This window comes from Perissodus microlepis, chromosome 5 (genome assembly GCF_051167445.1).
Source record: "Perissodus microlepis isolate ML-2025 ecotype Zambia chromosome 5, ASM5116744v1, whole genome shotgun sequence".
NCBI classification, from domain to species: domain Eukaryota; kingdom Metazoa; phylum Chordata; class Actinopteri; order Cichliformes; family Cichlidae; genus Perissodus; species Perissodus microlepis.
Window position 1 is genome coordinate 20,614,536 of NC_140465.1, and position 27,421 is coordinate 20,641,956.

At 38.7% G+C, this 27,421-nt stretch overlaps 1 protein-coding gene across 2 annotated transcripts in view; it reads right to left on the reverse strand.

The window, feature by feature from the left end:
• vgll4b (vestigial-like family member 4b) overlaps window positions 1-24,942 on the reverse strand; it is a 41,858-nt gene extending 16,916 nt beyond the window's left edge. Inside the window, exons 1-2 of one of the 2 annotated variants that reach the window (XM_084928681.1) lie at window positions 24,684-24,942; window positions 21,876-21,949 (exon numbers count right to left, since the gene is read on the reverse strand). In XM_084928681.1, the coding sequence (XP_084784807.1) occupies window positions 21,876-21,939 (64 nt within the window). In that variant the 5' untranslated portion in view covers window positions 21,940-21,949; window positions 24,684-24,942. Of the gene's footprint in view, window positions 1-5,531; window positions 6,282-21,875; window positions 21,950-24,683 lie in introns of those variants that run through there. The other variant, XM_084928680.1, reaches the window with a different exon arrangement.
• Between the last annotated feature and the right edge of the window lie 2,479 nt (window positions 24,943-27,421).

Here is a 27,421-nt window from a genome sequence, read left to right on the forward strand (position 1 = left end):
TCCTCCATGTATGTTAAGCTTCATAGCCCATGAAACACAGCTGCAGCTCCTCCCCTCACCCTCTCTCTCTGGCATGTTCCTTCTCGTGCTACTGTGTACCATGGTAACAAGGGTGACATCATCTTTTTTGGCAGGGAGAGGGATGGCAATAAAGGAAGAGAGACTGACACCACACTGTCCAATCAGCATCCAGGACTCGCTTATCACCGAGTGAAGTGCTCAACAAAAGAGTGAATCTGCGAGTGGTACCTCTGCAAACGAGTAAGACATTCGACCGTATGAGGTCAAACACTGTTGACCTGCGCGACAATACAACTGCTATTGCACACTAATATATACTAGGTTGTCATTCATGTGTAACCATCTGACACGACTGCAGCCTTTGAGAATTTTATTATGTCCACTTTTTCTTATGAGTTATAGAAGATGATTTCACAGCCTAATGCAGTTTCAGTACACACTAATTTTGCATTAGTCATCCGTGTTTTTTTAAACTAGGGATATACAACAAACTGGAAACTGGTTGCATAGTTTTCCTTCTGAAACTAACCTGTATTGGTGATAATCTGAAGGATAATGCAATAAAATCATTTTCTGCAATTTATTCTCAAATCAAAAGGCAAAAAGAAACAACAAGAGCAGAAGTACTTACACATTAAGTTTTTATATATTTTTACACACAAGAAATGTATCTGCATATAGGAAGTGATTATTTATAGTACATTAGTTTAAATATTTGTTCACTAAATACATTTCATTTACATTAAACCAGCAGACAATTAGTGGGAATAGAGCCGTAACCCAGAAGCCAAACTCCACTCTGTCTTTTCCCCTCTCTGCTCTCTGAGTTCATTAGGTCCACATGATCAAAGCCTATTTCTCCTGATAGAACTTCAAACAGCTTGGATCAGGATGAGATTGGATTACAAACTGAGGCGAGCTTCCCTCTCCATCGCTCTCATTTCCGTCTCTCTCCCCCTTCCTCGCTCTGTCCTTCCCCCCTATCTGATACTTAAAAAAAGATGGTTCCTAGCATGTCTTCTCTCTGCAAAACAGCTATGTAGTTATTTTTGGCTGAATTTCTCAGTAAATTGAACTTGGCCCTCTGGCTGCCTTTATTATCCGAGTCCATGGAGGTTTTACACTTTAAATACTAAAAAGGAAATACAAAAAAAAGCTCTTCCACAAAAGTCCTGGACTGTATGAGACTGACCTGAACTTTTAAACCCGATGTCAGATTTGTTTGACCTCTGATATGAAAATGGAGGCACACAGACAGACAAAGAGAGAGAGAAGAGAGGGGGAAAAACAGCGCAAGTAGGTGGTTTAGCATAATCAGGTGTCGCATGTCACATTGATGACCCATCGGAATAAATCCCTACAGGGCTTACATTAAAAAAAAGATTCAGTGTCCTATTTGGCAACATGGTTTTAATTCTTAGCTAAACTACTGAGCATCAGAAATGCTGATTGCTCCAAGGTCAGCTTTGATGTGTTAGGCAGATTTTAGACAACTATATCAATATAAAGACTGCTGCTTATTAAAACTCTAAATTCTATTCTCCATATTTTGGTTAAAATAAAGAGATGAGATGATGTTTTGTGCTGTGCTTCAGTGGTCAAGAGTCTAAGCTGCAAGTAACAGCAATACAAAACTAGTTATCTCTAGTTCATCAGATTAACTAACTTAGAGAAACAACCTGGACCTAGTGACCCTCTTATTGGCTTTTTAACCCACCAAAGTTGTAACTGCCTTCACAGTAAATGGTGGTTAATGTTAACTCTACAACATAATTCCTTCACTTTGCCTGTGTTGCTTCACCATGGCGTCACTTCTTTGCTGCCTGCTGTGTACGTTAGACAAAAATGATGTTGTATGATGTCAATCATGAATTAATTTTTTTGTTGGTAAAAATAATTGCTTTGGCTTAACTTTTTTTTAAATTCATAGATCTGCCACCAACTGCATTTTACAGTTTACAAAAATCCATATTTTGCTCTAAATCCAAATGAGCCATTTGAACCACTGAGCCCTGAAATCTCTTTACAATTAATTAGGTGACAGCCCCAGGAAGCTGCCAAAGCTGTGACCACTGCTTGTCGAAGGACTACTTATAAACATTTAAGGAACTGTTTAAAACTCATATCAACTGAGCTTCAAGTTTCTGAAAACTAAAGGGGTGTTCAGTGAAGTAGAAACATCATAGAAAGTCGATGACATTCAGCAACTTCAAGCAACGATGCAATGGGCCCCAAGTAAATGTTTTGTCAACTTTAAGGCAACTGATTGAAGCAACTAGCAATTAGAGTGAATGGTATTGCTGATTGGCAAAGGGGGCAAATATATTAACAAGTTATCCAGGCAACATTAGCCTAGAATGTCCACAAGCAACCAACCACAGGCAGCAAAGTGACAGCCAATGAGCAAGTCACTTTCTGTGAGGATGCCCCTTTATGGTGATAGATCAAGTTTTGGGTTTTGTTTTGTTTTTTGGCAAGTCCTATCCCCACTTCAGCCAGTATGTCACATGTATGTATTTAGTTTGAACATGCAGCACATCGAACATGGCTGGAGAGCATAGAAGGAAAGTGTTGAACAATGTCAGTCGCAATCAATACGTTGTTTAACCAATCTAATTTCAATGCTGTGGGCCCACTGTCAATCAGCTCTGGCCAATCACAGATAAATCATTACTGTTTTTTCCTGTATATGCTCTTATGGCTTCTTTTATAAACAAACATAAAGCAGAAAGATATCTGAGGAAGTTTAGAAATGACATCACTCTGTGGTTTTTGTCAATATGGCAGCCCCAAAACTACAGTATTGGTGGGCTTCAGATTTGAATGACTACTATATGGAATTTGTTATGAAGCACACAGTTGCATACAATTTATGACATGGCATAAACTTCCAAATTTCACATGTTCATCTGTCCAACCAGGAGTGAACACACATTTTTCTTTAACTCACAACTGAGATGAATTAAGTCATAAAGACAGAAAGGAAGACGATTAATGTCACTGTAGGTTCACGTCACCGTCATAGCACATTAACCACCCCTGGTGAATGAACTTGAGGTCAGAATCTGTTTTTCCATGAGCCAAGTCAAGACCCTGAATGATGTCAACTTTTTTCTAATTCACTACAGCTGATTTGATTTGTTTGTGCGAGAATTCACTAAACTTTGTCACTTACACAGTCTGTAAAAACAATATATCTACCTGAACAACAAACAAAATGTTCAACCTGAAATTACCTAGAAAGTCACACTAGTGCAGGCTATCCAAGCTGTTCATCCATTATTACTTTTTTAACAGCTATTCAGTTGCATTATAGGCAGGGTATTCAAATGTCCCATCTGCATTAAATGTTGTTAAATGTCAGTGATAATACAGGAGCAGTAATAGCTTCACAACAGGACAGTATACAAGTAGGAGCGTGATTGTTGGGAAATGATGGTGTAGTTTGGCTCATGCATATAATAACAAGTCAGAACACCCACAATATCACAGAACACTTCTATCCCTTTCTTGGCTCAACAAGTTTGAACATGAGGGGCTTTCCTTTTCCCCTCTTCACTGATAACCTTGTCCTTTTAGCTTTGTTTTCTTATCATGAAGCTCAGATTTTAGCTCAGTCAGCTAAAAACCATACACTCTCTCTCTCTCTCTCTGTCACACACACACACACACACACACACACACACAAACAAACAAACAAACACAAAGAAAACCAAACTGATTGTCTTATTAGTGCAGAGATATGCTTCCAGACACAAATTGTATCCAAACCAGCAGATATATAAGCACAAAAATACCACTACAAAGATGTTATCTCCATCTTTACTTATGTCATTTTATTTAGAGTTAGATGACAGCTGTGAAGAGTGAAGCTTCGTGGTGACACAAACGCTCATATTCTGACTAGCAAAAATCCCGGACCAGTGGCAGGCTTATCTAATACACCTGCGCTGTGCAGAAATGCCACCAACATTTCTCAATAATGGCATGTGAGCTCAAGCTTCTGAGAACAGTTTGAAGAGTCATGTGCCTAAATGTAAGCAACAGCCAAACAGGAATTACAGCAACTCAAGGCTTTTTTTTTCTTTCCCCAGAAGCATTAGAAGCAGATAAAAACACAACAGAAGCCTTAATCACATGCCAAACCGCAAAAAAAAAAATCAAAAATATTTTTTTTCTTCTACTGCTGGTAGCATAGGTTCACCAACAAACAAAACAGAAACTGACATCTGTTTTAATCATATGCCATTGTGCAAATGTGCAAAATGGGTGTCAGTCACAGCATATTTAAAAGGAACTCCATTACAAGTTAATTATATGTTAAATGATGTGGCAAGCTGAAAGGCACAATAGCAGGGGAAAGAAGCAATGTGACTAAAAACAGGAGAAGAAAAGCCTGCCAACCAGTTTATTAAGAAAATGCGTTGTCTTTGTGTTGCTGCTGCTTTTGTAATAGTAAAAAATAAGATAAGGACTAATTATCAGTCACCACGTTTATCTACCAGTCTCAAAGATTTACTTTCTATCTATAAAACATATTACTTTATGTTCATGTCATAAACTGAACATTTTGACCTGACTTCAGCTTGACAGTTGAGGACCTGCTGGTGAAATTAAACAAGGACATGCTTTTTTTCACTCTTGGATTAGACCCTAGTTGCTGCAGTAGAGGCCAGCGACAGGGCAGAGGGAAAACTTGGACATAGCCCCCGGACAGACAGGGTAATCTTACAAAGCCTGACAGGAGAGAGCCTTTTCAAAGTCAGGCAGTTTGCAGAGATTTGGAATCTTCTACTCTCTGATTTCATGACAAAGACATAATATTGAATGAAAAAGTTACCTTAATGCCACGAAATGACTTGCAGCACACAGAAAGAAATCTCTGCACTTGTAAAATTAAACAAAGATTAGCAGCTGCAGCTTACAGCGTGCTGTAGGGGGTCAACCCCACAAAACAAGATGTGAAAATCTTGGACACATCCGTTCATCTGAATGCAAACGGCATGAATAATAGGACAGCACCAGAGAGTCAGAATAGCTCGCTAACTAGTAATACTGTGAGTCAGTCTTATGAGAGACCATTAAATGAACACACGACTTACAGACAATTAATTCAGCCTTTTCTTTCTAGATTTTTATTCAATAATAAAAACAATGATATGACAAGTGAATAAACGCACTTCCAGCCATTCAGAAAAGGACAAAATAGAAAGAGCGCTTACACCAACTCTACGTAAAATGCGTTACAATCGGGTTAAAAACAAATGCTGAAAAACACTACTCAAGTCTGTATTCATAAATCGTATACAAGCTAAATCAATGCTCATGTGTACAGAGTGGCACGTTTTATCTACCGTGCTTGCGGGAAGAAACGGCTAACTAGCGAAGCAGCGTAAACTGAGGAGAAAACTTCGACCAGCTACGTCGTTAACGTTAGCTCGCAGCGTAACGCCACTCCGAAGTTTAAAAACAGCCGTACGCCCACAAACAGCCCAAACCCGCTAGTTTACCTTCGTAGCAGAGAATGCCAATGTTGTTGTTCATCTTGTCCAGGTACTGGTAGTTCAACAGGTCCATTTTCATTAGTAGCATTTATCGGGCTTTAATTAAAAACAAAGGGAAAAAAAAGAAGACCAGCTTGTTTTCCCCCTCTGAAGCGACGGTAAAAAAGCTAAAGGCCCAGCCTCCAACTTTACTTCTGTGGAAACTCAACAAAATTTAACCCGTGTGGAAAGTGATCTCAGTAAGTTTACTTTTTGAAATACGGGTAAGTATGCAGCGGTGACAAAGCGCAAAGAAATAAAATAATACAAAAATAAGAGTAGCGTCAGTTCTCCTCACAGCCAGCTGTAAGTCGACTGCACTGACACGCAGGCTATGCTTGGTATGACTCCTATGCTTCACCAGCGGTTTCCACTGTTGCTGAGAGGGACGCACTGGGCATGCTCGCTAAATCCGTGGAGCGCCTCAAATATCAGGGATATTTTACGCACAAGATCAGCCTCTCCAAACACATCCAGAGAGAAAGCGAGCGACGGGAGGGAGAGAGAGAGAAACACACACACACACACACACGCACACAGATACCAAAGAACTGCAGCAATCCCACATGAAGTCTTTAGGAAATAAATACTACAGTTAGTAAATATTTTAAGTCCAAGTGCTGTAGTTTGTTGTTTTCTTGTTTTTTTGTTTTTGTTTTTTTTTGCAAAAGGGTTTTAAATATGCAGACGTGCAATCCAGGCACACTCCATCTAGGAATACAGATTAAAGTTGCCATAAAATAATTTTAGGTCGATATAACCTTATCTGAGGGAGAGTGCCTTACTATGATGACGGCGCTTTATTGTAAACGTTTCTATGTGTTGTAATAGTACAGGGAGACCTGCGAGATGTCAGGAAATTAGGAGAAAAAAACTTGAATAAAAGGGTAAATAAAAAAGAAACTGTGCTTCAGTTTTTGGAGATGCTGTTCATAAAGCGTTTTGGTTACAGCCAAGATACTTTCCTACCAAAATATTGTTTATTTTTTTATTTATCTGTCAACAACATACTTTATAGCACAGAATATATTGTTTTTCATTCAGGAGACGCCATGAGGATAAAGAGCAGGGATATGCATGCGTTTATTTGGACAAAAACACCAGCAAACTTTAGTGTGTTAATTTAAAAAAAAAAAAAAAAAAAAAAAAAAGGTTTAAAAGGGCCTGGTGGGCCTCTAACATCCCGAGTGGTCCTCTTCTGCCCCCTAGTGTTTGACGTTTGACATGGGCTAATTCCAATTTTTAGATAGATAGATAGATAGATAGATAGATAGATAGATAGATAGATAGATAGACTGCACTGATCAGGCAAGGGGGAATGAAAAGAGTACATAGACTCATGAAGCTCAAAACACTGCATAGCTTGTTGAGAAGAGAAAAGAACAATTTCCTCAGGGCATATGACAACACACCTCACTAGGTGTGGCTGTGCTTTAGTGTCGGAGTTTTTCATGTGACAAATACATGCAGAATACCTGTGGATATTCACTTTTACACTCAAAATAAAATATTTATAATGGAAAGACAGCAAGAGGAAAGAAAATAAGCAAAAGAGTGAAAGATTCCAAATTAAAGGGAGGAAAAACTTATTTAGCCAATGTGACCATATATTAGCGTTGCATGTTTGTTTTTGTTTCTGGTCTTGGTAACCTTACGTAACAACATACAAACAGGCCAAATAAGAACAAGGAAGGGTAATGGAAAAGAGCACAGTGGATTTGTTTTGTGGGAAATATCTGATGGTGTGGATTTAACTTTACATGCTAAGTCTACATTTCTCACAAAGCACTTAACTGAGAATTTATGGCTGACAAACAGACCTCTATCTCTGTCATTTAAAAAAAGACCCCCCAAAATCTAAAACTGCTCAAACTAATGTAAAAGGAAAAAAAACTTTACCTCATGTCTCGCAGAAATATACAAATGCAACAAACGCAGTACGCATCCATGTAAACACACACCCACTTCATCCTGCTTCACAAACACATTGGTCTATACGCCTTCTCCTTTCTTTGTTGTGCAGACACAGACACACAAAAGCCTTTCCTCTCCTTCCTCCTGGCCTCCTCCTCCTCCAGTGGTGACTCAGAACTGAGGAACACGGTTCGTGTCTATTCGGACGGCCATTGTTTGCAGTTTCAGTCACATAAAGGTTGATTTCAGGCTAACTCCTTTCAGTGCTTCAGATTATTCTCCGGGCAGAGAACCTTGCACAAATATTTTGTGAAGCTTAAGTCTGTTTAGTGCCACAACTTTTCAGGATACACCGAGCTGTTGTAACAGAAGAGATAAGGAGAGACAGGTGCTATCCATCTGTGTACAGAAACTCTCAGACAATAACAGATTGGTGCCCTCTTATGGCCAATAGAGGCTTCCATTGACCAACAAATAAGAAATATCAATCAACATTTACAGATGTGTGTATTTGACTAGATAAGTCCAAACCATGCTGGTGGTCTTTCATGATTATACATACCATATTTAATGAGACGTACAACTAAATACCAACATGTTAAACTCATAATGGCATTGGAGGAAATATCTGGGAATCCCCACAGTTAGTAGACCTTGAGACAACATCTATTACATGGCAACTACTACATGAGAAATTGTCATAGTAATCTATTAAAAATGGTTACTGAATTTAGAAAACAGCCTCCTTTCATGTCCAATAAGGGTTAGCTGGTGGAATGTGTGCAATATTAGAAATAATGCAAAACAATAATTGAGTGAAAATTTCAATTTGAAGCAAACTGTGAAGATAAGTGTGAAAATGAGCATCAATATTTGTCATATTTAAGGAAACTTTCTTATTTTCACTCTGACAAAACCATGATAATGAAGAACAGAAGCTTACTGGTGAGCCACAGCTTAGCCCCACATCCCTGTACACCAGAAAGTTACAAGGGTTTGATGTCAAGTTTCTTCCTTCTGAACACAGGTTTATAGTCCCAAAGTGAAAGAAGTAAAAGAGAGCTAAATTGTAACATCGTGGATCTCAGTTATATAAACTGAACCCTGACTTTTTTTTAACATAATAATGGATAAAGGATGATTCCAACTTTTGAGACTATGTTATACTATTTATACTTACTCTTGTAAAAAATACTGAAAGCCATCAAATAAAAGAAAACTGTAATTTTTACATTTTGCATTCCAATAAAATACAATTACCAACATCAGCAATATCATCAACAACAGCATTTGGGGCATGTTTGTTTTTCCTGAGTATAATGCGGTCTGATTGCAGCTAAAATAAAATGCATGAGTATTCCTGTGGTGGCTACATTTACTTTAACGTGCATACCAATCATGCAGTTATCACAAATGCATTACACAGAGTTTGCTTATAAAGAAAAACACATTCTCCAACACAACATTCCTTGTTCTGGCCTGGCAGGCTGAATAAGTATAATAAGCAGATTAATGGTTACACAACAAGCTGGTGAAAATCCACCTCTTTCTTCCGCAGTGGCAAGTTGTTACACACAAGTTAGCCTAAGGAGGAAATAAACCTTTTCTCCTCACTGTTTCCATAGCCTGCTTTCTTTTGCGCAACTCATATGTGCCAGCTCTAGGAAACACAGTATGGCCCATCAGCTACTGATTATTTATCTTTACCTCTGCCTACTACGGACCATAGACTACATTTACAATAACACCTGTCCTATTTAGACTTTGCTGATCAGGTTTGAATTATGCTTAGTTATAATTTTGCTTAGTTTAGAACCTAAACAGGAGAAGTTGATCCATTAGTATTAGTATTAGTAAGCCAAACTTTTCCAGCTTTCCTGCCATCACCCCCCCTTGCTTCCTCTGTACCCATTCATTAATGTAATGTGCCATGACGAGGTGCTATCAGAACTAGTTTTTTGATCTCCTCCAATGTTTACGTGTCTCTGATCAGGTCTGGGCTTCTCCAGAGAGTGGGTGTGTCAGGAATAGCAACGCTGCACAGGCAAGGTGGTAATTCATGTTAATGCTTCATCAACACACTCTCATGTTGCGACACAAACACTGACAGAACATAAAAGATGACGCTGATTTTAAAGACTATAACAAAGGCTCTCTTGATTTGCTCATGCTTCCTATTTCTTCTCCGTATTCTGAATCCTCTTCACGCCTTATTGAAAAGTGAGAAAAGAATAGAGGTTTATCACTTTCTTTGTTTACACAAAATAACATTTGTGTAAACAGAATCTCATTAAGGCGTGGAGCAAGAACAACTGTCACAGTGGCAGCGGCCAAAGGTCAAACCCTTGATGACTTTACAGCGTCTCTGAAATATCCCCAAACCATTACTGGCTTTGTTTACACGGTGACATAATGCATCAAAGATGTTTTTCCTTCCTGAAATGTGTCGTCTGAGCCTCTTGTATGAGGCTGGTTACTGAACAATCTCTTTTCCACACACCTCGAAGTTGTAAAAGGTTTGATCGCAGCTATAATGTCTGCAAACGGCTGATGTTCTTATATTTTACATCATGACACAACACAGATTTTAACCAACTCCACGTCACTATGAATTAATCCAAAAGCTTTAGTTTAAACATTTAAATCTCCCCGCTTCTTTACACATGGTTTCAGTGAGCACACACTCCCACAGGAGGGAATATCAGGTTGCTGCACTGAAACAATGACAACAACAGGTGACTGTGTGGAAGCGAAGCCGTTCAGTCATTTCCCGCCTTTGTCTGGCGTGGGGTGAAAAGCTGAAACCTTTTGTTTATTATTAAGCACGGCCTTGTTTAATATTAAACACAAGCTCGCTTTTGGTGGGATTGTTTAACCATTACATCACTGGAGTTTGTGTTTTTGTTATTTTGGGGTTTTTTTTTAGCCTGTCATCACATAAGAGACACTGACCTCGAACTCGATTAAAACCTACATACTAACTCTGTAATATAATACTACTGACATCATAGATACAACAAACTTAATGGGAGACAAGAGGTAAATGATGGTGATCACCATTATGTACAATATGCCCTACTTTTTGCATTATATCCAATTACTAAACCTTAACGGCAAAAATACCTTAACCTCCTAGGACCTGCCGTCCACATATGTGGACATCACATTTTGGGTTATTTAGACCAAAATACTCAATTTTGCTCTACATGGGCCTGATATCCACTTACGAGGACATTATACTGCTACTGTTCTATCAAAATTTTAAATGAATATCCTCATTTGTGGCTCTCATTTTTCTTAAAAACAAAAATAAGGTAAAAAAAAAAAATCTGGTAATTCTTTGTTTTTACATTCATCAGGCCCCAATATGCCCAAATATCAAAGAGAAATTAAAAATGCATGTCGTGGAAGAGTTCGGGTCTTAGGAGGTTAAGTTGTATAATTCAGAATGTATTATTTTAGGACATTTAGCAAACTTCTATCATGTTACAAAGGTTTAAATATATTTAGAGGAAAGTATCGCAATAAATACATTATTAGATACAAATATTTTTGGAATCTGGGCCACGTGGACACTGACAGCTCTGAATAAGAGTCAGTACACCATTAAGGTTGAAGATTCAAGCTTGAGCTACTCCAAGGTTCATTTAAGGAACAAAGACCATTTCATGGTGGTGCTGCCTAATGGCAACTAGATTCCTTTGTTCACATTTAAGTGCTTGCCTTTGAGTATCTATCAGATCTGTTAAAACTTTATGTCCCATATGCCTCGCTTAGGTCATGAGAAATTTCGAGTAGTTCCAGTTCCCAGATTTGCTCTAAAAGCAGACTGAGCTTTTTTAGTTTCAGCTCTGAAACTCTGGACAGTTTCACCTTTCAGATCAGGTCATCTTCCTACAGTCCTCAACTCACCTCTACCTGTTAGCTGAGTTAGGTCTCATTCATAGCGGTGTATTGTCAAATTGCTTTGTACTAATTGCTTTAATTCTGTCTGGTTTCCATTTCTTTTTCTAAATTATTTTACTGTGGTTTATAACTTTCCCTTAATTTTATCTTAATATTGTTACAAATGCGTGTTCTGCAGTACTTGAGTCAGTGTAACTATTATCAACAATGATGGTGGTTTCTTAGTAGTGTTATATGATCTTTAAAATCAACATAAGCCTGCTATGTCCTGTGCAAAGTGTTCTCTCACAGCTGAGACATCCTAGTCATCTGTGACCTTCTCTTCAGTATAGTCCATCTGTCCTGTTTGGCTTTTTGCAGTTTGAGCAGGCTTCCTCACTCTTCTTCTCTCCACGTGATCTCTTGCTCATCTTTAGAGTTTTTGTCTGTCAGTGCTAAAGTTGATTTGAACATCTTCTATCTGCCGGATCTTTTTTCTCCCTCTGTCTCTAAGTGCTCTCGTCTACTCCTCCCCCTGCAGCGTGCCTGCCAATATTTGTTTACGACATAAAGAAAACAGTCTTGACAGAAACTGGCTGGCACTGGCTACGCTGGCTTCAGGCAATGCGAGGCTGGATACTAATATTATGCAACTGTCAGAAACACATCTCCAATCTTATACACAGCAGGTTGAGATTCAAATCTCTCAAAAAAATGCTGATAACCACCAAAAAAAAGAGAGAAAATTTTCTAAATATGGCATCCAACTTTGACACAGAAAAGTTGAGGGTGGTCAGTGTCTCTTTTGTTGCTAATTAAAGAATGGTTAAGCACTTCAAATATATCACACCAAACAGATTCTATTTCTAGTAATGGAAAAGGATCACTCTGCCCATCAGCCATTCGAACCTATGACAACATTCTTGCCATGCTAACAATTAGCTTGTAGCAAACCGACCCCGGGGGAATGTCCGTGCCACTGCCACTCATTTTCTCAATCTTTGTTTTGTATCCTGCTTTGCTATGCTGGATGCAGTGGCAATTAACACAATATATTAGTTGATATTCTTAGAGTAACCCTGAAAATCCCATTTGAAAGTTAAAATGTACAGAAAATATAGAAATCTAACCTAGACAATGATTCATCTAGGTGAACACAAAAGAATGCAATAAATAAATAAATGCAATGCATTCTTTAAAACTGCTGCCTTGCATAAGATGTGTGCGCATTTCTTTTTGTATGCTTGGACAGGTCAAATGAACTGCCTTTGTAACAAAACAAAAATGAAAAATAACAACGACTCATCAAAATGCTTTTCCTGCACTAGAAAAGTCAACCTTTTTTTGTGAAAGGCAATGCAATCCTATTTTATTTAATTCTCCGTAGCTATAGCGAGCGCTATCAAAAAGAGAGGAATGTCAAATATGTGTGGTCAGCACAGCTCTGAGAGAAGGTTCCCTCACTGAGACACAGAGCTGCTATAAGACCAGCAAGTGTGACATTTACTGAAAGCAAATCTAGGACATGGTTTCTTTTACATTTTAAATGTCAATGTTAGGACCCAAATTCAACCACCGCCTCTTGTCAGCTGAGTTCTCTGAACGTGACTTGAATATTTGACTATTTCACTCATTATAGAAAACTTTCATGTAAAGAAAGAAGAGAGGAGCCTTACATGAAACCTGGTGGATACCCAAAAGTAAGGAGTGTGCTGGATGATCTGCGTGTTTCTGCAGTTACTTAACTTTCTAATCATTTAAATTAATCAATAAAGATGATAATTCTTTGTACTATTTTCTCAATACATATTTCATACTTGATGCTGCTGATGTCGTAAAATATTATTGTGCAAAAAGCCTGATTTCCATGCCTAAAGGAGTCTGCTGTGAAAATACCACATTGCAGTGTAATGTCATATCAAATTTGAGAGACAAGTAATATCTGTATAGAAACTATAAAACAAGCAATTGGTCAACGTAAGAAACTCAAATGACATTTTTTAACACACATATACAAAACAATCTGAGGTTTTGTATATGTGTGTTACAGGGAAAACTGTGTGTAACAGGAAAAAAAAGGCTTGGAACCATGATCTTGTGACACTTGACTTTTGACCCTGCAACAATGACAGCCTGTAGAACTTGTCGCTTTAATAGCCGTCTGCTGAACCGGTGGTGATGCAATACCTGAGTAAGTGTGCATTGGTCAACCCCTATGTAAATACAACTGTCAAAGGAAGTGTAGAGTGTAGAGGCAAAGAAAGATGAAGTCATCTTTCATTTACTGCTCGTTACGCTGCATTGGGGAAAATCAGCCATGGCAGTATTCTGTACACAGGAACAGGAGGGGAACAAACCCTCGGGGTCATTCAAATTGTACGAATGTATGATTCTGAGGAAGGTCAATCATCAAAGAACTCCAGGGCACTCTCTGGTACTCTTTCTGTCTGTTGTCTTTTTTGAAATACAGATGTATGTAAAGTCCCTTTGTTTTCTATAAAGATCATAAGATGTTTTTTCTCCCCTTGCTATACTGTAAAGATAGTAGAACCAGTATCAAAACACAGTACACTGACTTTGGGCTCAAAACCTAGAGAATCCAATAAGAGCAACCACTGCAATCATTGCTCAGGTGTATTATAGACTAAGAGACTAAGATTTCACACTAGAAAGGAGTTTAATATTAACTATTTTATTGGGCTATAGTGGCACTAGTGCAACGTTTTTTACACTGGTAGTGCAAAAAGACGTTTGCAGGATGTATTAGCAGAACACATATGCCATATCCACAGATTAATTATCTCATGGCTAGACATGGACTTCCGTAATAGTAATCACCTACATCCACATTGAGCATATTCCTTCATCCTGCAACATGCCACTTGGGAATTGTTGCTAGCTGGTTATGTTTTGGTGTTTGTTTTACTATTTACTTTCATTACTTCAGCTAATTTTTTACTAGCATACTACATGGTCTATGTTTATGTGTCATGTTGGGTCTTAGACTCCACCTCTCTGGGAACATCTCAGGCCACCCTGAGTGTGAGGGCCTGTCTCCCCCCACCACCATGATGCCAGTCGCAGATGCCCTCACCCGTCAGTGCATTGGCGGTTCTCAGTGTCCAGAGCTGGGCGCTCGAGTGTGTACTGGCTCACTCCCAGCGGCTGCTTGGTGGGGCCCTCAGATCTCGGCTCTCTGGGCCCAGGGGCTTGGTCCGCTCTGGCATAGCAGGCTGCCGGCAGAGCCTGCGGGCATGTCACTGCAGCCCCCTGTGGCTTCTGCGCCATTACTGCTGGGTAACCCCCCCCCCCTGGGGCTCTCCTCAGCTCTTCTGTAGGAGAGTGATGCAGCTGCCCCTCCGGTGGTCCTCCTTGGGCTCTTGTGCTCTGGGTAGCCTCTAGATGTCTGGGGCCTGGATCTCCTCCATGCCTGCTTCATATCCTGGGGGGCAGGGCTATGGCTCCCCACACCTACTATTAGATGGTTACATGGAAAAACCTTTGAATACAAGTGTGCTCACGCACACAGGTGTGCACAGACACACACCATCTTCCTCGGCTGCTGCCTCTAAGCATATCATGCGTTGTCAGTCTTGTCTGCAGCTCAGTAACATTCAATATTTATTACTGAATGTTACTGAGACTTATCTTGGTTGTTGCTGTGGTTTCCTTGGTGTGTTGTTCTCTTTTGCTTGTTTTCTTTTTTTTCCAGCAGGTGATCCATCGGATATTCAGTCTTTTCTCTCTGTCCCTCTCCCCCCTCTGTTTTTCTTTTCCTCTCCTTTTCTTTAACTTCTCTTGTCCCCCAGTATTGTGTGTTCAGATTGTAATAACTTAAAAGTAAAAATATAAATAAATAAATAATAAGGATCAGTCAAGTGGACCAGCCTGTCAAAGCCGTAATGATTCACTTGGGAAAATAAAATCTGTTGGGCATTTTTATTGGCCTTCAGACAATAATCCTGATTGCTGCAGGCAAAAATAAATAAATAAATAAAATAAAATAATAATTAAGTTAGACAGTGAATATGGACTTAACATGGAGAGCTACACATCATGTGTCTGAGAAGTAGTAGTAATATTACTACTGGAACAGTAACATTCATAATGCCTGAGAGTCCATTATTACTTTATGCCTTGTTATTATTGGCCATCAGAATCAAATAATGCTTCCCTCTGCTTTTATCATAGTATAACAGGCTTATAGTAACAGTTAACTCTATCAAACTGGAGGATGATAAAAAATAATCCCAGTGCAATTCCAGTCACTCTTTATCATTTGACTCATCCTACCCAGAAACAGCCAAACACACTGCAAAGCCTTTGGTCTGGTAATATTTTACATACCATAAATGTCTTTTGTTATGGTAAAAAGAAGACCATAACAAACAGATGTGAAAGAACTATGGAAAAAGTGTACCAATAAAATATGAGATAAAATGGGATGAGAGAAACTTTTACATCACCTTGCCTTAAATCCCCGTGGTCATTACAGCTCTGATAAAGACCTTTCTGATAATTTTTCTACTGCAGACTCTTTGAACTATAGAACAACTGATAGGGGCGATAACCCAGACAGGCCTAACAGTTCTTGTAATACGTAGTCTGTAAAATAAGGAAACTTAAGAGATACCGGCTACAGGACTGATAGTAAAGCTGACCAATAAAACAACTGAAGTAGACACAATACAGGACACACATAAAAGGTATTATGAAAAATAACTGCACTGTCTGCCATTATGTTCCACATTGTCTTCCATTGTTTTGCTTGTGGCTGATTCTTGCTGGTAGCTTTTACTGTAAATTTAACCACTGTCTAAAAAAACAAGACAGAGTTTGTCAGTGAAAAACATGGACTGAATCTATATGTATTATAATAGAGATGTGCCATGGGGCTATTAATGGTCATAGGTCCAGCTGCTATATATAATGTATCGTAGTCTAATGTTATGGATGGATAAAAAAAAAAAAAAGAGTGTGCAAAGTGTCAACACTTAGCATTTTTACAGAGGCCAGAAGTTCCTTCATTTCTTTTGAGTATTAATGTCTGTTTAAAAATTATAATTTTATTCTACAAGTAGAGGGCAGTTAGCTTAGCTTCGCAGGCAGGCTTTGTTTAAAAGTTAATAAAATGTCACCTTCTGCCTTAAAGTTAAATACTTATGTTTAGTTTGATGACAAGTCTCAACTTTATATGAGGTACATGAGACCATTTCAAGAGCACTGACTTGCTGGATTTCTCTACTCTGTGTGAGTTTGCCAAACAATCAGAAACTCAGAAAGGTATCAGTTAAACAAATGTCTATTTTGCATGTATGCAGTCCTTTTGTGAATCATGCAAAATGTTATTATTGGCTGCCAATGTTGAATCAAAGACCCACTTGTTTTTCTTGTGAGCCACTGGGTTACCCATACATACAAGATCGTGTTTATCAAGAGCTAAGCCATTTACTTCAAAATGCCCCACCAAGCCTGATGCACTACACAGAAGGAGCTGTGCTACTCATTATCTACATTTCATGTTCACTTAAAACCTGTGTCATGTTACACGGGCTGAACTGAAGAAAAGTCAGAAACCAAAACAGGTTTGAGGGCAAACCAACTCTTTCCTAAGGAAGCCCTAAACAAAACCAAACCCATCCCACCCACGGGCACGAATTCTCAATCAAATTACCTCCCACGTAGAATCCCTCCGGATGGGTTTAGACAAAGAGCAGTGATGCAAGGTCTCCGATTTCCCTTTCAGTGTTGATCCAAGTACATACAAATCATCATCGACATGCTACGACTAGTCCGGACAATACATTTGCTCGAAGAACTTCTACACCACCCTTTAAGAGTTTAGAAAAGTGCCAGCTCAGATTAACCAAACTTGCCTCTACCGTTGCGGTACACCTCAATAAACCTCAGCTGTGTGACTAAACTGAGGAGGTTTACTGTCGTTTGCAAGCACAGTGTCAAAGCCAGTTTCATGAAATCCATTTGATGAACATTTAATGAGCTTAAGAACTGAAATAAAAACAACAAAATATAAATTTAGCCTTCGGGTGTTGTTAATCCCCTCATTCTCCTTTTATAAATCTGCTCTGGATTTTTTTTAATGGTATATTATCTTTATATTTAAATAAGACTAATAATTACCGAATACCACTGTTCCTACATTAGCATTTCTAGCTAATGCTAACACCAGCTAATACCAATTCGCTTACCTGCTAACAATGATAATGCTACTTTGCTAGTATTTATAAGAAAATGTTTGTAGAGTTCACTGTCGTAAATGAAAATGTGAGTATGCTAACATTTGTTTAATGTTTATTACAGCAACGTATGCACAGAACTTGGGGAAAAAAGCATTTTCTTATAATGCTTCTTATACGTGGAACAAATTACAACAGGATCTGAATCTGTGCAGCTTAACTGGACTGAAGGGTTTTAAACAGATTCTGAGGATGATGGAGAAAGCATTATTGGATGGCTGTTCCTGCTCTTAATGTTTTATTGCTACAGTCTTTTATTTTATTTTTACTTGTAATTTTCCAGTTATTATTATCCAGAATTGTAATAACTATACTATGTTTAAACAAGTTGTAGATTTTTATGGATATTTAAAACAAGACGCTCTTGAAAATGAGAGCTCGTGTCACAGTGAGATTATTGTGAACAATTTATTTAAGTTTTGCTAATAAGCACTAAATGCAAAGTGATGAAGTGACTTTTTTTCTGTATACAGATTGGAAAATAAAATAAAAACTGGCAGAACCAGAAAACACAATGTTTGTCAATCCGTCTGTCTCTCCATCCATCCAACTTTTGTTACTGTTATATGAGAAAGCAACTACTGTATGGCACTCATCAAAATCAGTCAGAATTTAGTATAAGTGAGGAAGACAGTTGAAATAGTTGGAAAAAGAATGAGTGCTTCAACAAACCATGGAAACTATAACAATAAAGGGTGTATTCTGAAAGTGTGTGTGTGTGTGTGTGTGTGTGTGTGTGTGTGTACGTGCGTGCGTGTACGTTTATTTTATAAACAAACAAGTAGGATTTGAGTGCACCATACGAGACCACAACCACCTTCTCTTGGCACCAACTCCTCCTTTGTTGTGGTTCCTGTCAAAAACAAAAGGTCCGTATTCCATCTTTTCAATAGAGCCCTAAATAGCTGGCTCTCTTTGGAATGACTGGCTTCAGTCTGACGTCCACGATCCAACACGCAATCTGGGCCTGCTCACTGAGAGCGCTCACCGAATTTATGAAGCATATTATGTAACTTATTATTCAGGAAATGTGCATGCATATTTTATAAGACGCAGAAAACGCGAAGCTACAAACAAAAATAATTAATCTGTCCTTGAAGCTGGGCTTGCAATGCATTCTAGACTGATTTTCAAATACAGGTCTGCTTCCAGGAAGGGTGGAGCACACCGTGAGATCTTCCAAGTAGACACCAAAATTGCTATGGAGGTTGATGACAAGTATTAAGCATTTACCCACATTCACCATTAAATACAAGGCACAGTTTACTTCACTGTTTTTTTAGTATGTGTGTAATTACCATATATTCGGCTTCAGGAGCATAAAACCTGTCATTAGTGTTGCATGCAGACAGTTTGTCCTCAAACCGGAAGGTGGCTCCCTGACAAAGACCGGTACTGCTGAAGAGTGTGTGTACTGTAGGCATGTATATGCAAGCATTGTGCTGTTTCATATTTTGGGTAGGTTGGAGTATATTTATATACATTTATATAATTTTTTTAGCAGGCTTTTTCCCTATAGTGGTTAAAGTTGTAGTTTCTCATCGAAGTTTTTTCAGATGCAGATGAATTGCTTAGAGAAACATACAAAAAATATGGTGCAAAGAGCCACTTCATCCCAGCATGCAAACATCACCTTATAGATGAAGTAAGTGAAAGTGAAAGAGAAAGTGAACTGCAAAATTGATCCAGGTATCTTACAGGATGTCAGGGTGGCTGTGCAGCTGGAGCTCAGCAGAAGTTCTAAGCACCAAGCCAGAGCCTTGGACATTAATCCTGCAGAGATGCAGTGCATCTCTCACCTTGAGAGAGCCTTCAATGCTTGGCACAAACGATACGGCAGAATTAAACCAGTTCTGTGAGAAGCCCAGAAGTCTGACTTTCAGGTCTGACTAGCAGCTAACAGCAACATTTAAATGTTTATTTGGTTTTGTTTAATGATAAGTGTACTGTAATCGGGAAAGTTGTTGTGTTGCATTAGTTTAAGAGCACTGTCTTTGACTCAGATCACATTCTACGAAAAAACAGTTTTTCTTTTAACTGTACTCATAAACCTGCAAGGCGACATACAAACGTAGATCCAAGGTTATGATATTTCTATACTTTTCTAACTGTCGGCAGATTCTTGTGAACAAAGCCGTTACTGCTATCAGCCCATCACAAGTACAAAAAAAGGAAAACAAAATGTTTGAATTGCATAAACGACAAAAACTTCCTGGTCTGAAAAGTGAAACCAATACAGAAGTGCCTTTGTATATCAGAGTCAAAAAGGAGGATAAAGAAAGGAATGCTTTACAGTGCGACTGACAGGTAATAAGCATATGAGAGAAGCACATCAAGTCTTCACAAAACTAAGCAACATCACAGTGACTGGATCACCTCAATCTATGGGTTCTCCTTGAAGAGTTGCCTCATGTTGTTAGAACTAATGGAAGTAGAGTTTCTTTTTAAGCTTGTATAAGCTTTCATATTCAATTAGCCTTAATATTTGGGCCTGAGCCAGCAATTCTATTTCTAAACATTACTGCAGTAATGTCAATACATTATTCATGTTCAGTAATTTTATGTCCTTCAAGACGGCATTTCTATAGTTCCCTGAAATATTTCAAACAGTGATGGCTTATCTGCAGGGGTATGCAGGGGTATGGTTGGAACAGCTGATCTGATCCAAAGCACTGACCTAAGTGAGCCCCACTCATTCGACGTGAATTAAATCAGTTGTTGAAAAGGCAGGCCTGAGCCTCTCCCTGATCTGTGACAAGGCTCTGGTGTCAAGTGCTGCGCGGTCTCTGCAAAGGCTCGTCATAAATGCAAATGAGCCCACAGAGGTTGTTGACTTAACTGCCTGTTGGCCTGGTTGTTCAACTAACTTGAAGCTAGTTTTGGCAGACTAGCTCGTTAGCTGACTAGTGTAGCAGTTAGCTCAGCTGGCTCTCCGATTCAAGCGGTTTTCTCCGCACTATTGTGGAAACAGGTTGCGTGCATTGTCTTTGGACAAAGAGGCCATACACAGCTGACAACAAAAAGTGGCATCAGCGCAGGAGAAAAAAACAAAAACACTGCAGGGGAGCGAGGGAGCAGAGGAGGAGGGGTGGGGAGATCCCAAGGCCTTTTACTGAGAAGTACAAGGAAGCAGATATTCCACTTAATTTGAGTCAGAACATTACGAGAACACGCTGGTGACACAGCAGTTCTGATTATCTTACTGTATAATGACTTGCTTATATGTGCGTCAACTTAATCAGCTCCAAAATGGGGATCTTCAAATAACCTTCTAGCAGGTTTTATCAAAGTGAAATAGACACAACAGGAAGACTGAATCTCTATAAAATAATGATACTAAGAAACACTTGTCTCAGTGGAATTCACCGCATGTCTTGTTTCTTTTAAGAATTCAAATCATGGTATTTATGGAAATAAATCACAAAAAATTCACAAGTCAGAGCTTCTAGATTTTTCTCTCAACAAAAGTACAAACATTTCCAATGCCACTCTACCAAAGACCAATTATTAAAAGTCAAATAAACAAACATACTGTGTTTCTGTGCAAAATATCAAAAATAACAAGCTGAGCTGCCTCCTCTAAACAGTGCATGTCAATTATCAGTGGTATCCACTGAATGTTAAGTGTCCTTGTAGTTTTCGCTCAGCTCTGGAGCCTGCTGGCTGCAGGGAGGCCTGCTGAGAAGGACCGGCCATTTCTCGTTAATCTCGGAAGGAATTTTTTTCTGCACTGCCAGAAGCACTCAGACATGATTAGGGAAAGAGAAAGGAAAAGACAGAAGAGAAGAACAAAAAAAGTAAGAGAAATTAAGACAGCGATGAAGTGAATGACTGGCGAAGAAGATGGACAGAAATCAATGAGAGTGACACAGACACAGAGTCAGCAGCAGGAAAGATAAAACCCCACCCTGATTTCAGTAAAAGCAGGTTAACAGCGAGCTGCTGGTTAAAAAGAAGTAGTGATGACAGTTGAAGGCCGTTGGTCTAATTTGCCTGCAAATCAGAAAGCACAATTGTACAACACAAAGACACCTATTGTCTTATGAAAGAAAACGTGGCCCGGGGGTTTAGACTGTAAATACAGTTGCACTTTCTATATGTAGCATGACTGTAATGATACAAATCATTTGCCTGCACCTTTCAACGGTACAACAGTCAATAGAGAGGGAGAGGAAGCAAAAAAGCGGCATGCATCTGAACTCGATTTCTGCAGGCTCATAAATACAAGCAGAAATGGAAGCTTGATAAAACTTACTCTCTTCCTCATTCGCGTGAACAAACGATGCTGCTCTCGACAGAACATCCAGTGGCGTCTCCATGCTTGGATGCCTGCAGGGCAGACAGGAGGGCAAAGTGTCAAAACTCTTTAGGGATCACTATTTGTCAGTTTAAGCAAACAAAAAAAGGAGTTAATATTTAATTTCCTTAAAAGCTCCAAAACTGTTTCAAAGTCTCATGGTGCACAAAAGTAAAAATAAGAAATCTGACTGCTTTAACTGATGCAGAATATAAATATAAAAGATTCTCTCGTTTCTTCCTCATTATATTACAAAATGTTGCTTCTCTACTCATCACTAAGGTGATTGTGCTTAGTGTTCCTTTAGCACAATCACCTGTCTAAGACTTTGCCTTTATACTAGAATAGTCTCACCTGATTTAGGTATAAATATAAAATATAATAACAAAGACATTGTAGTCAAACATTACAAGCCAGTGTTTAATAGTTGCGTCCTTTCAGCACTTGCTAATGAAACAAACCAGCCTTTACTCAAAACAGAAATAAAAATGCACATTTCTTACCATTGCTGTCAAATATATACTGTTGTCAATATTAATATGTTTATTTTTTTATTTATTATTTATAGGTGAGGTAGGTGTGTTGAGAATCTTAGCCGCATACACTGGACCTTTCCCTTTTGCAATAAATGATATATTCCCAGTGAGCGTGCTTAGACTACGAGTGTCTTTGGTGCATGAATGCTGAAGGTCTACCAAGTGCACATGTGCAACTCCTCAAAGATAACCATAACCCTGAAGGGAAAGGTTTACAAACTCTCTTAAAAGGCTACTTTACTTTTGGAGCAAAGTAAAGCGTGCAATTAATCATGTGATTAACATTAAACAAATCAAACACTCTTTAAATGGCTAAAATATCTTTGTTTAGTTTATGTCTATTTCGTGGTTATAAGTGGACTCTGTTTTTAACTTTACAAGCTTTTATTTTGTTGATACTTCTATCTTTTATGTCATTAGACTGTGAAAATTATATCAACATATGGGTGTCAAATATATGACTCGTGGGCCAGAACATGCTGCCAAAGGGTTCAGTTTGGCAAACTGGATTGATTTAGGAAAAAAAATATATAACAACAATAAAATTAGCTGCAAAATAATTAAATTTTTTGGGAAAACACACTGCTTCTCCTGGTGTCGTGATGGCAGCATTGCTATACAGCAGAGAAAATGTATGGAAAGACTTCCAGAGCTCCAAGAGTTCTTTAAATTATTAAATACTAATCTGTTTTTCTGGGTTTTTAAGCTCCATGACACTCTATATGTGAAGGTTCACTCTAAATTGTGATGCACATGTAATTACTAAATGTAATTACTATTATCAAAAACATTATGATACAATGGATTTACTGGTCCAACTCGCATGAGATCAAACCGGCCTGTATGTGGCCCATGAACTTAAATCGGCCCTGTAATACCAGGTCATAATCATTAAAAAAGCCAGGTGCTTTCACTGAAATTCAAAATTATATGAATGTTATTTCATTGTACTGATCAGACTTGAGATCACATGTGTGACTGGTCCTTAAGAGAGTCTTTGTTGCGATCCAGCTGATTGTCAATAAGCCTTTCACTTTTGGGCCAAGTTTGGGATTAAGAGTTTGCTGCACTGACAGCAAACCCTTAATCCAGATGGATTGTGAAAGTACCTTCAAACACTTGTGTGGTCTGCAAGCCTCAGTCATCAACATGAAGAAAGCATGGCCTACAATATATATCACTTTTTGCTGTCTTGTCCAGTAGTCGTTCTATAAAATAATTATGCTTCCTACACTGTCATTTATCGTCAGCAGTAGTATGTATAAACCAGCCATCTGTCATTCCTGATGTAATTACACTTCATTATTACCACTTAGAGCTTTTTTATTCACTTTAGAGTTTTCATATTCTTATTCAGACACAGAGTTTTGTTTTCTTAGTTTGTTTTTTTAGGATTATTTTTTATTTCTCTCGTACAGTGTTGACTAGCTGAGCTATGAAAGGTATTTGTGGATTAAAAAAATGCTCCAGCGCATTTCTCTTCCCTCTTTCTGCATTCCTAGGATACCTTGTTACTCAAGGAAAACAGAGTATCGAGCATCGTTACTACTGAAAAGTAGCCCGTACTACGACTTCAAATCAAACCGCAAACGCAGCAGGGTTACGCGGGGATACCTCGTTACTACACGGTGGTGAGCGTAAAGGAAACTCGACAAGCATTTGATGGGACAGGTCTGCGCTGAAAAAGATTAAAAAAAAAAAAAAAAGCCGAATATAATGGTAGCAAGTGCGTCCACTTTTATTCCCACCGGTGAGAGTATTTATATCGGTCTGACTCAGTGCTTCCTTAACAGCGGTCCCTTAAGATGAACCCTATCCAGGAAGGATTAGAGCAAAAGGATCTGCACTGAACTCTGCCTGGCACTGGAGGGGAAATGCATAGCCTCTTGATATTGATAAGCTTTCACTCATTTCCTCCACACTCACTGCAAACAAGTGAAATCTCTAAAGGAAAAGCGTGTGGCCGAAAGCATTATAAAGTTTGGGAACCCGCCAGCACTGCTTCATATCGTGAATGAAATGTGTAAGAAGGCGCCGGATAATATTTCAGCCCTATTTTTAACCGCTCCAATACACAGGCTTCATTTACAAGCTTAATATTACAGGGAAAAAAGGGTCCAGTATTTGTCCTTCGCAGCTTAGATAAACACTGCACTCTCATACTACTGGGGGAAAAAACAAAAACGAAACAATGTCAGTGACACACAACTTCATGTTTGGCAGCACATACCTCCTTCAAGCGCCACTTTGGTATCTTCCAGAATGATAGCGTCCACACAAAAATTAACCGAAATAAAACATATGGTCCCAAAGAGAGTGCCAGAAAAATAAAAAATAAAAAAACTGAAGCCGCGACTGAGCGGTCCCGTACGAGGCCAGACAATAGTAGCAGAGCTGTCGGGACAAACTTGCTTGTAAACGAAGAGGAGGAGGAGGAGGAGGCAGGGAAGGGAGGGAGAGAGTAGGAATGCCTGGAATGATGGAATTCAGTTCCTAGCAGGTGGTGAAAGTGAAGCGCGCTGATTGGCGAAGGACGGGAGCAGTGATATCAGCATATATTATGATAATGACGCATTGCATCACATCCTCTGGAGGTTTGTAGCCCCTGCTGTCACTGCGTGCAGCATTATTAGGTCTTACTCTGAGACTCGGAGATTGTGAAACGGTTAATAGGTGACTCAAGGGCACGTTTACACCCGCGCACAGTGCGAGTGTTAACCAGTGAGAATGGGGTGTGGCAAGTATTTAGACGTACTGACATGAGACGGGATATTTTAACTGTCAAAACTGTGTTTCTGACACCTTTTTTTAATATTACCGGGTCGAGAGGGAACAAATTCTATGTACTGTTCAATTAATTCATAGAGCACATTATAAAAAATACCAAAGAGTACATGAGTACACTGGATGGCTTTGGAAAATATGAAGGAAGGGATATATTTTTAAATGTTCCATGTACTTTAGTAGCTTTTGTCTGCTGATAAAGACCCTCCCCATGGTCATACTACACCAAAGTATATAAGTAATAGATAAACAATGAATTGATGAAAAGGTTTCTGTTTTTTCACTGTGCACTTTCAGGGGTTCTTTGTTGTTGTTTGTTTTTTTACAATGGGTGCACATAAAAGGGGCATATTCTATGAAATAACACAATGCTTTGTTCTATAATTACAGGGCAATCTGGGCAGTAAGCTACAGCAACCCTTCCTGTTTTTTCTTTGTCTTATAGTACGATATCACAGGGATAAAATGTGTAGTTAACCTTCTTTACCCTGTCAGAAAGGGGAATTTCACTGGTTTGACCTACTTAAGCTCAAAGTTGGTTTGTGTTTGACATCTCTGCTTTATTAAGAAGTTTACAAGTTGGCATTCGGACGTGCTATGATGTACGCTTTGGAGACGGTGGCATTAACAAACGACAGGAGGCAGTGTTGGAAATGTTAGGGTTTACACTGGGAGTGACCAGGAGGAGCACGATTAGATCTAAAAGGGCCGTTTGAGTACACAGAACTCATTGTTATGTTCCTGAAACCAATTTGAGATGATTTGGTCTTGGTGAGCTTGGGTGGTTGGTAATAAGAGGCCTAAAGCGTGTCTAAAAAATATCCTCAGCACCATGACACAACCACCACTGGCCTGAACCCTTGATATAGGGCAGGATGGATCCATGCTTTCATGCTGTTTACACCAAAATTTTGCCCCTACAATCTGAGAGTTAATGAAATGAACAAAACTATGGAATATCGCCATAAAACCCTGAACTCAATGTAAAAAGAAAAGATAAGAAACAAAACAAACAAAAGAGGAAGTATGGTTAGTTTTGGGTTTTTTTAGACACCATTTTTGTAAGAAGCTACAAGCCAAAAATATTTCCTCTCACAGGGTTCTGAAAATGTAGCAATATAACACTGCACAGGAAAATTGTGATTAACTGCAGTACTTGTATAAATCTAGCAACTTACTTTCCTACACTAACAGCAGTGTTGGTCGATTTGTGGAACTGCAAAAACAAACAAAATGTGTTTAAGCGCAGGTCATTAATAATGCAGTAAAAGTTCACATAGTGTCTCGATGATTCATATGTGGCGATTACTGAAGTATGAGTCATGATAAGTGCAACTAAAACTCAACAGTATGACTAACTGATGTTGCTCTTTTATGATTGTATCTTTATGCTTTTTAGTTTAAAGAAGTTCCCTTTGTAATTTGGATTTTTAAGAAGAATTAAAGCAAATATGTTAGGAAAAGCTTTTGTGATTAATTTTATATCCATGATTATGACTGAAGCTCAAAGATATTGTATTTAAACATAAACTATATGGACAGTTATTTTGGGGAAATACCTATATCCTGGAATATGTACTCATTTTGAGCTTGTTCGGTGTCTGTCTTGCTTGTCTATCATACAAAAATGCAAATTCAATTGAAACAAAGAGTAACATTTTTCTTAATCCTTAAATCATCCTAGGGGAAGAGGTAGGGTATACCCTGGACTAGTCCATCGTGGGGCTAACACAAACAGACAGGGACTCACTCTCTCACATATCGACACAAACCGAGAATTTAGAATCACCATTAACCGAAAAATCTTGTCTGGATTGTGGTCGCAAGTGGAGGTACACAGAGCCAGTAGGGCTGTGCGATATGACCAAAATCACATATCCCGATATAAGAATTCTATCGTCAGATAACGATATAAATCACAAAAATGTAACATTTTCTGTAAATTCTGTGAATCTCGGGCAGCTCGACTTGCGTGAAGGGTTTCCAGCTGCTCGTCCTTTACCCGGAGTCGAGTGTTTTAACCGATGCATGAAACTATACATTTTTAGACATAAGTTGTAACGGCTGCTGTTTTCTTTGTATTTATTACACGGCGTGCTGCGGGAAAAAGCCTGTTCTAACGTTTGAGTCTAAGGTTTATTTTTTAGCACCTGGTGGCTCTTTTTTACTTCTCATCCGTAAATA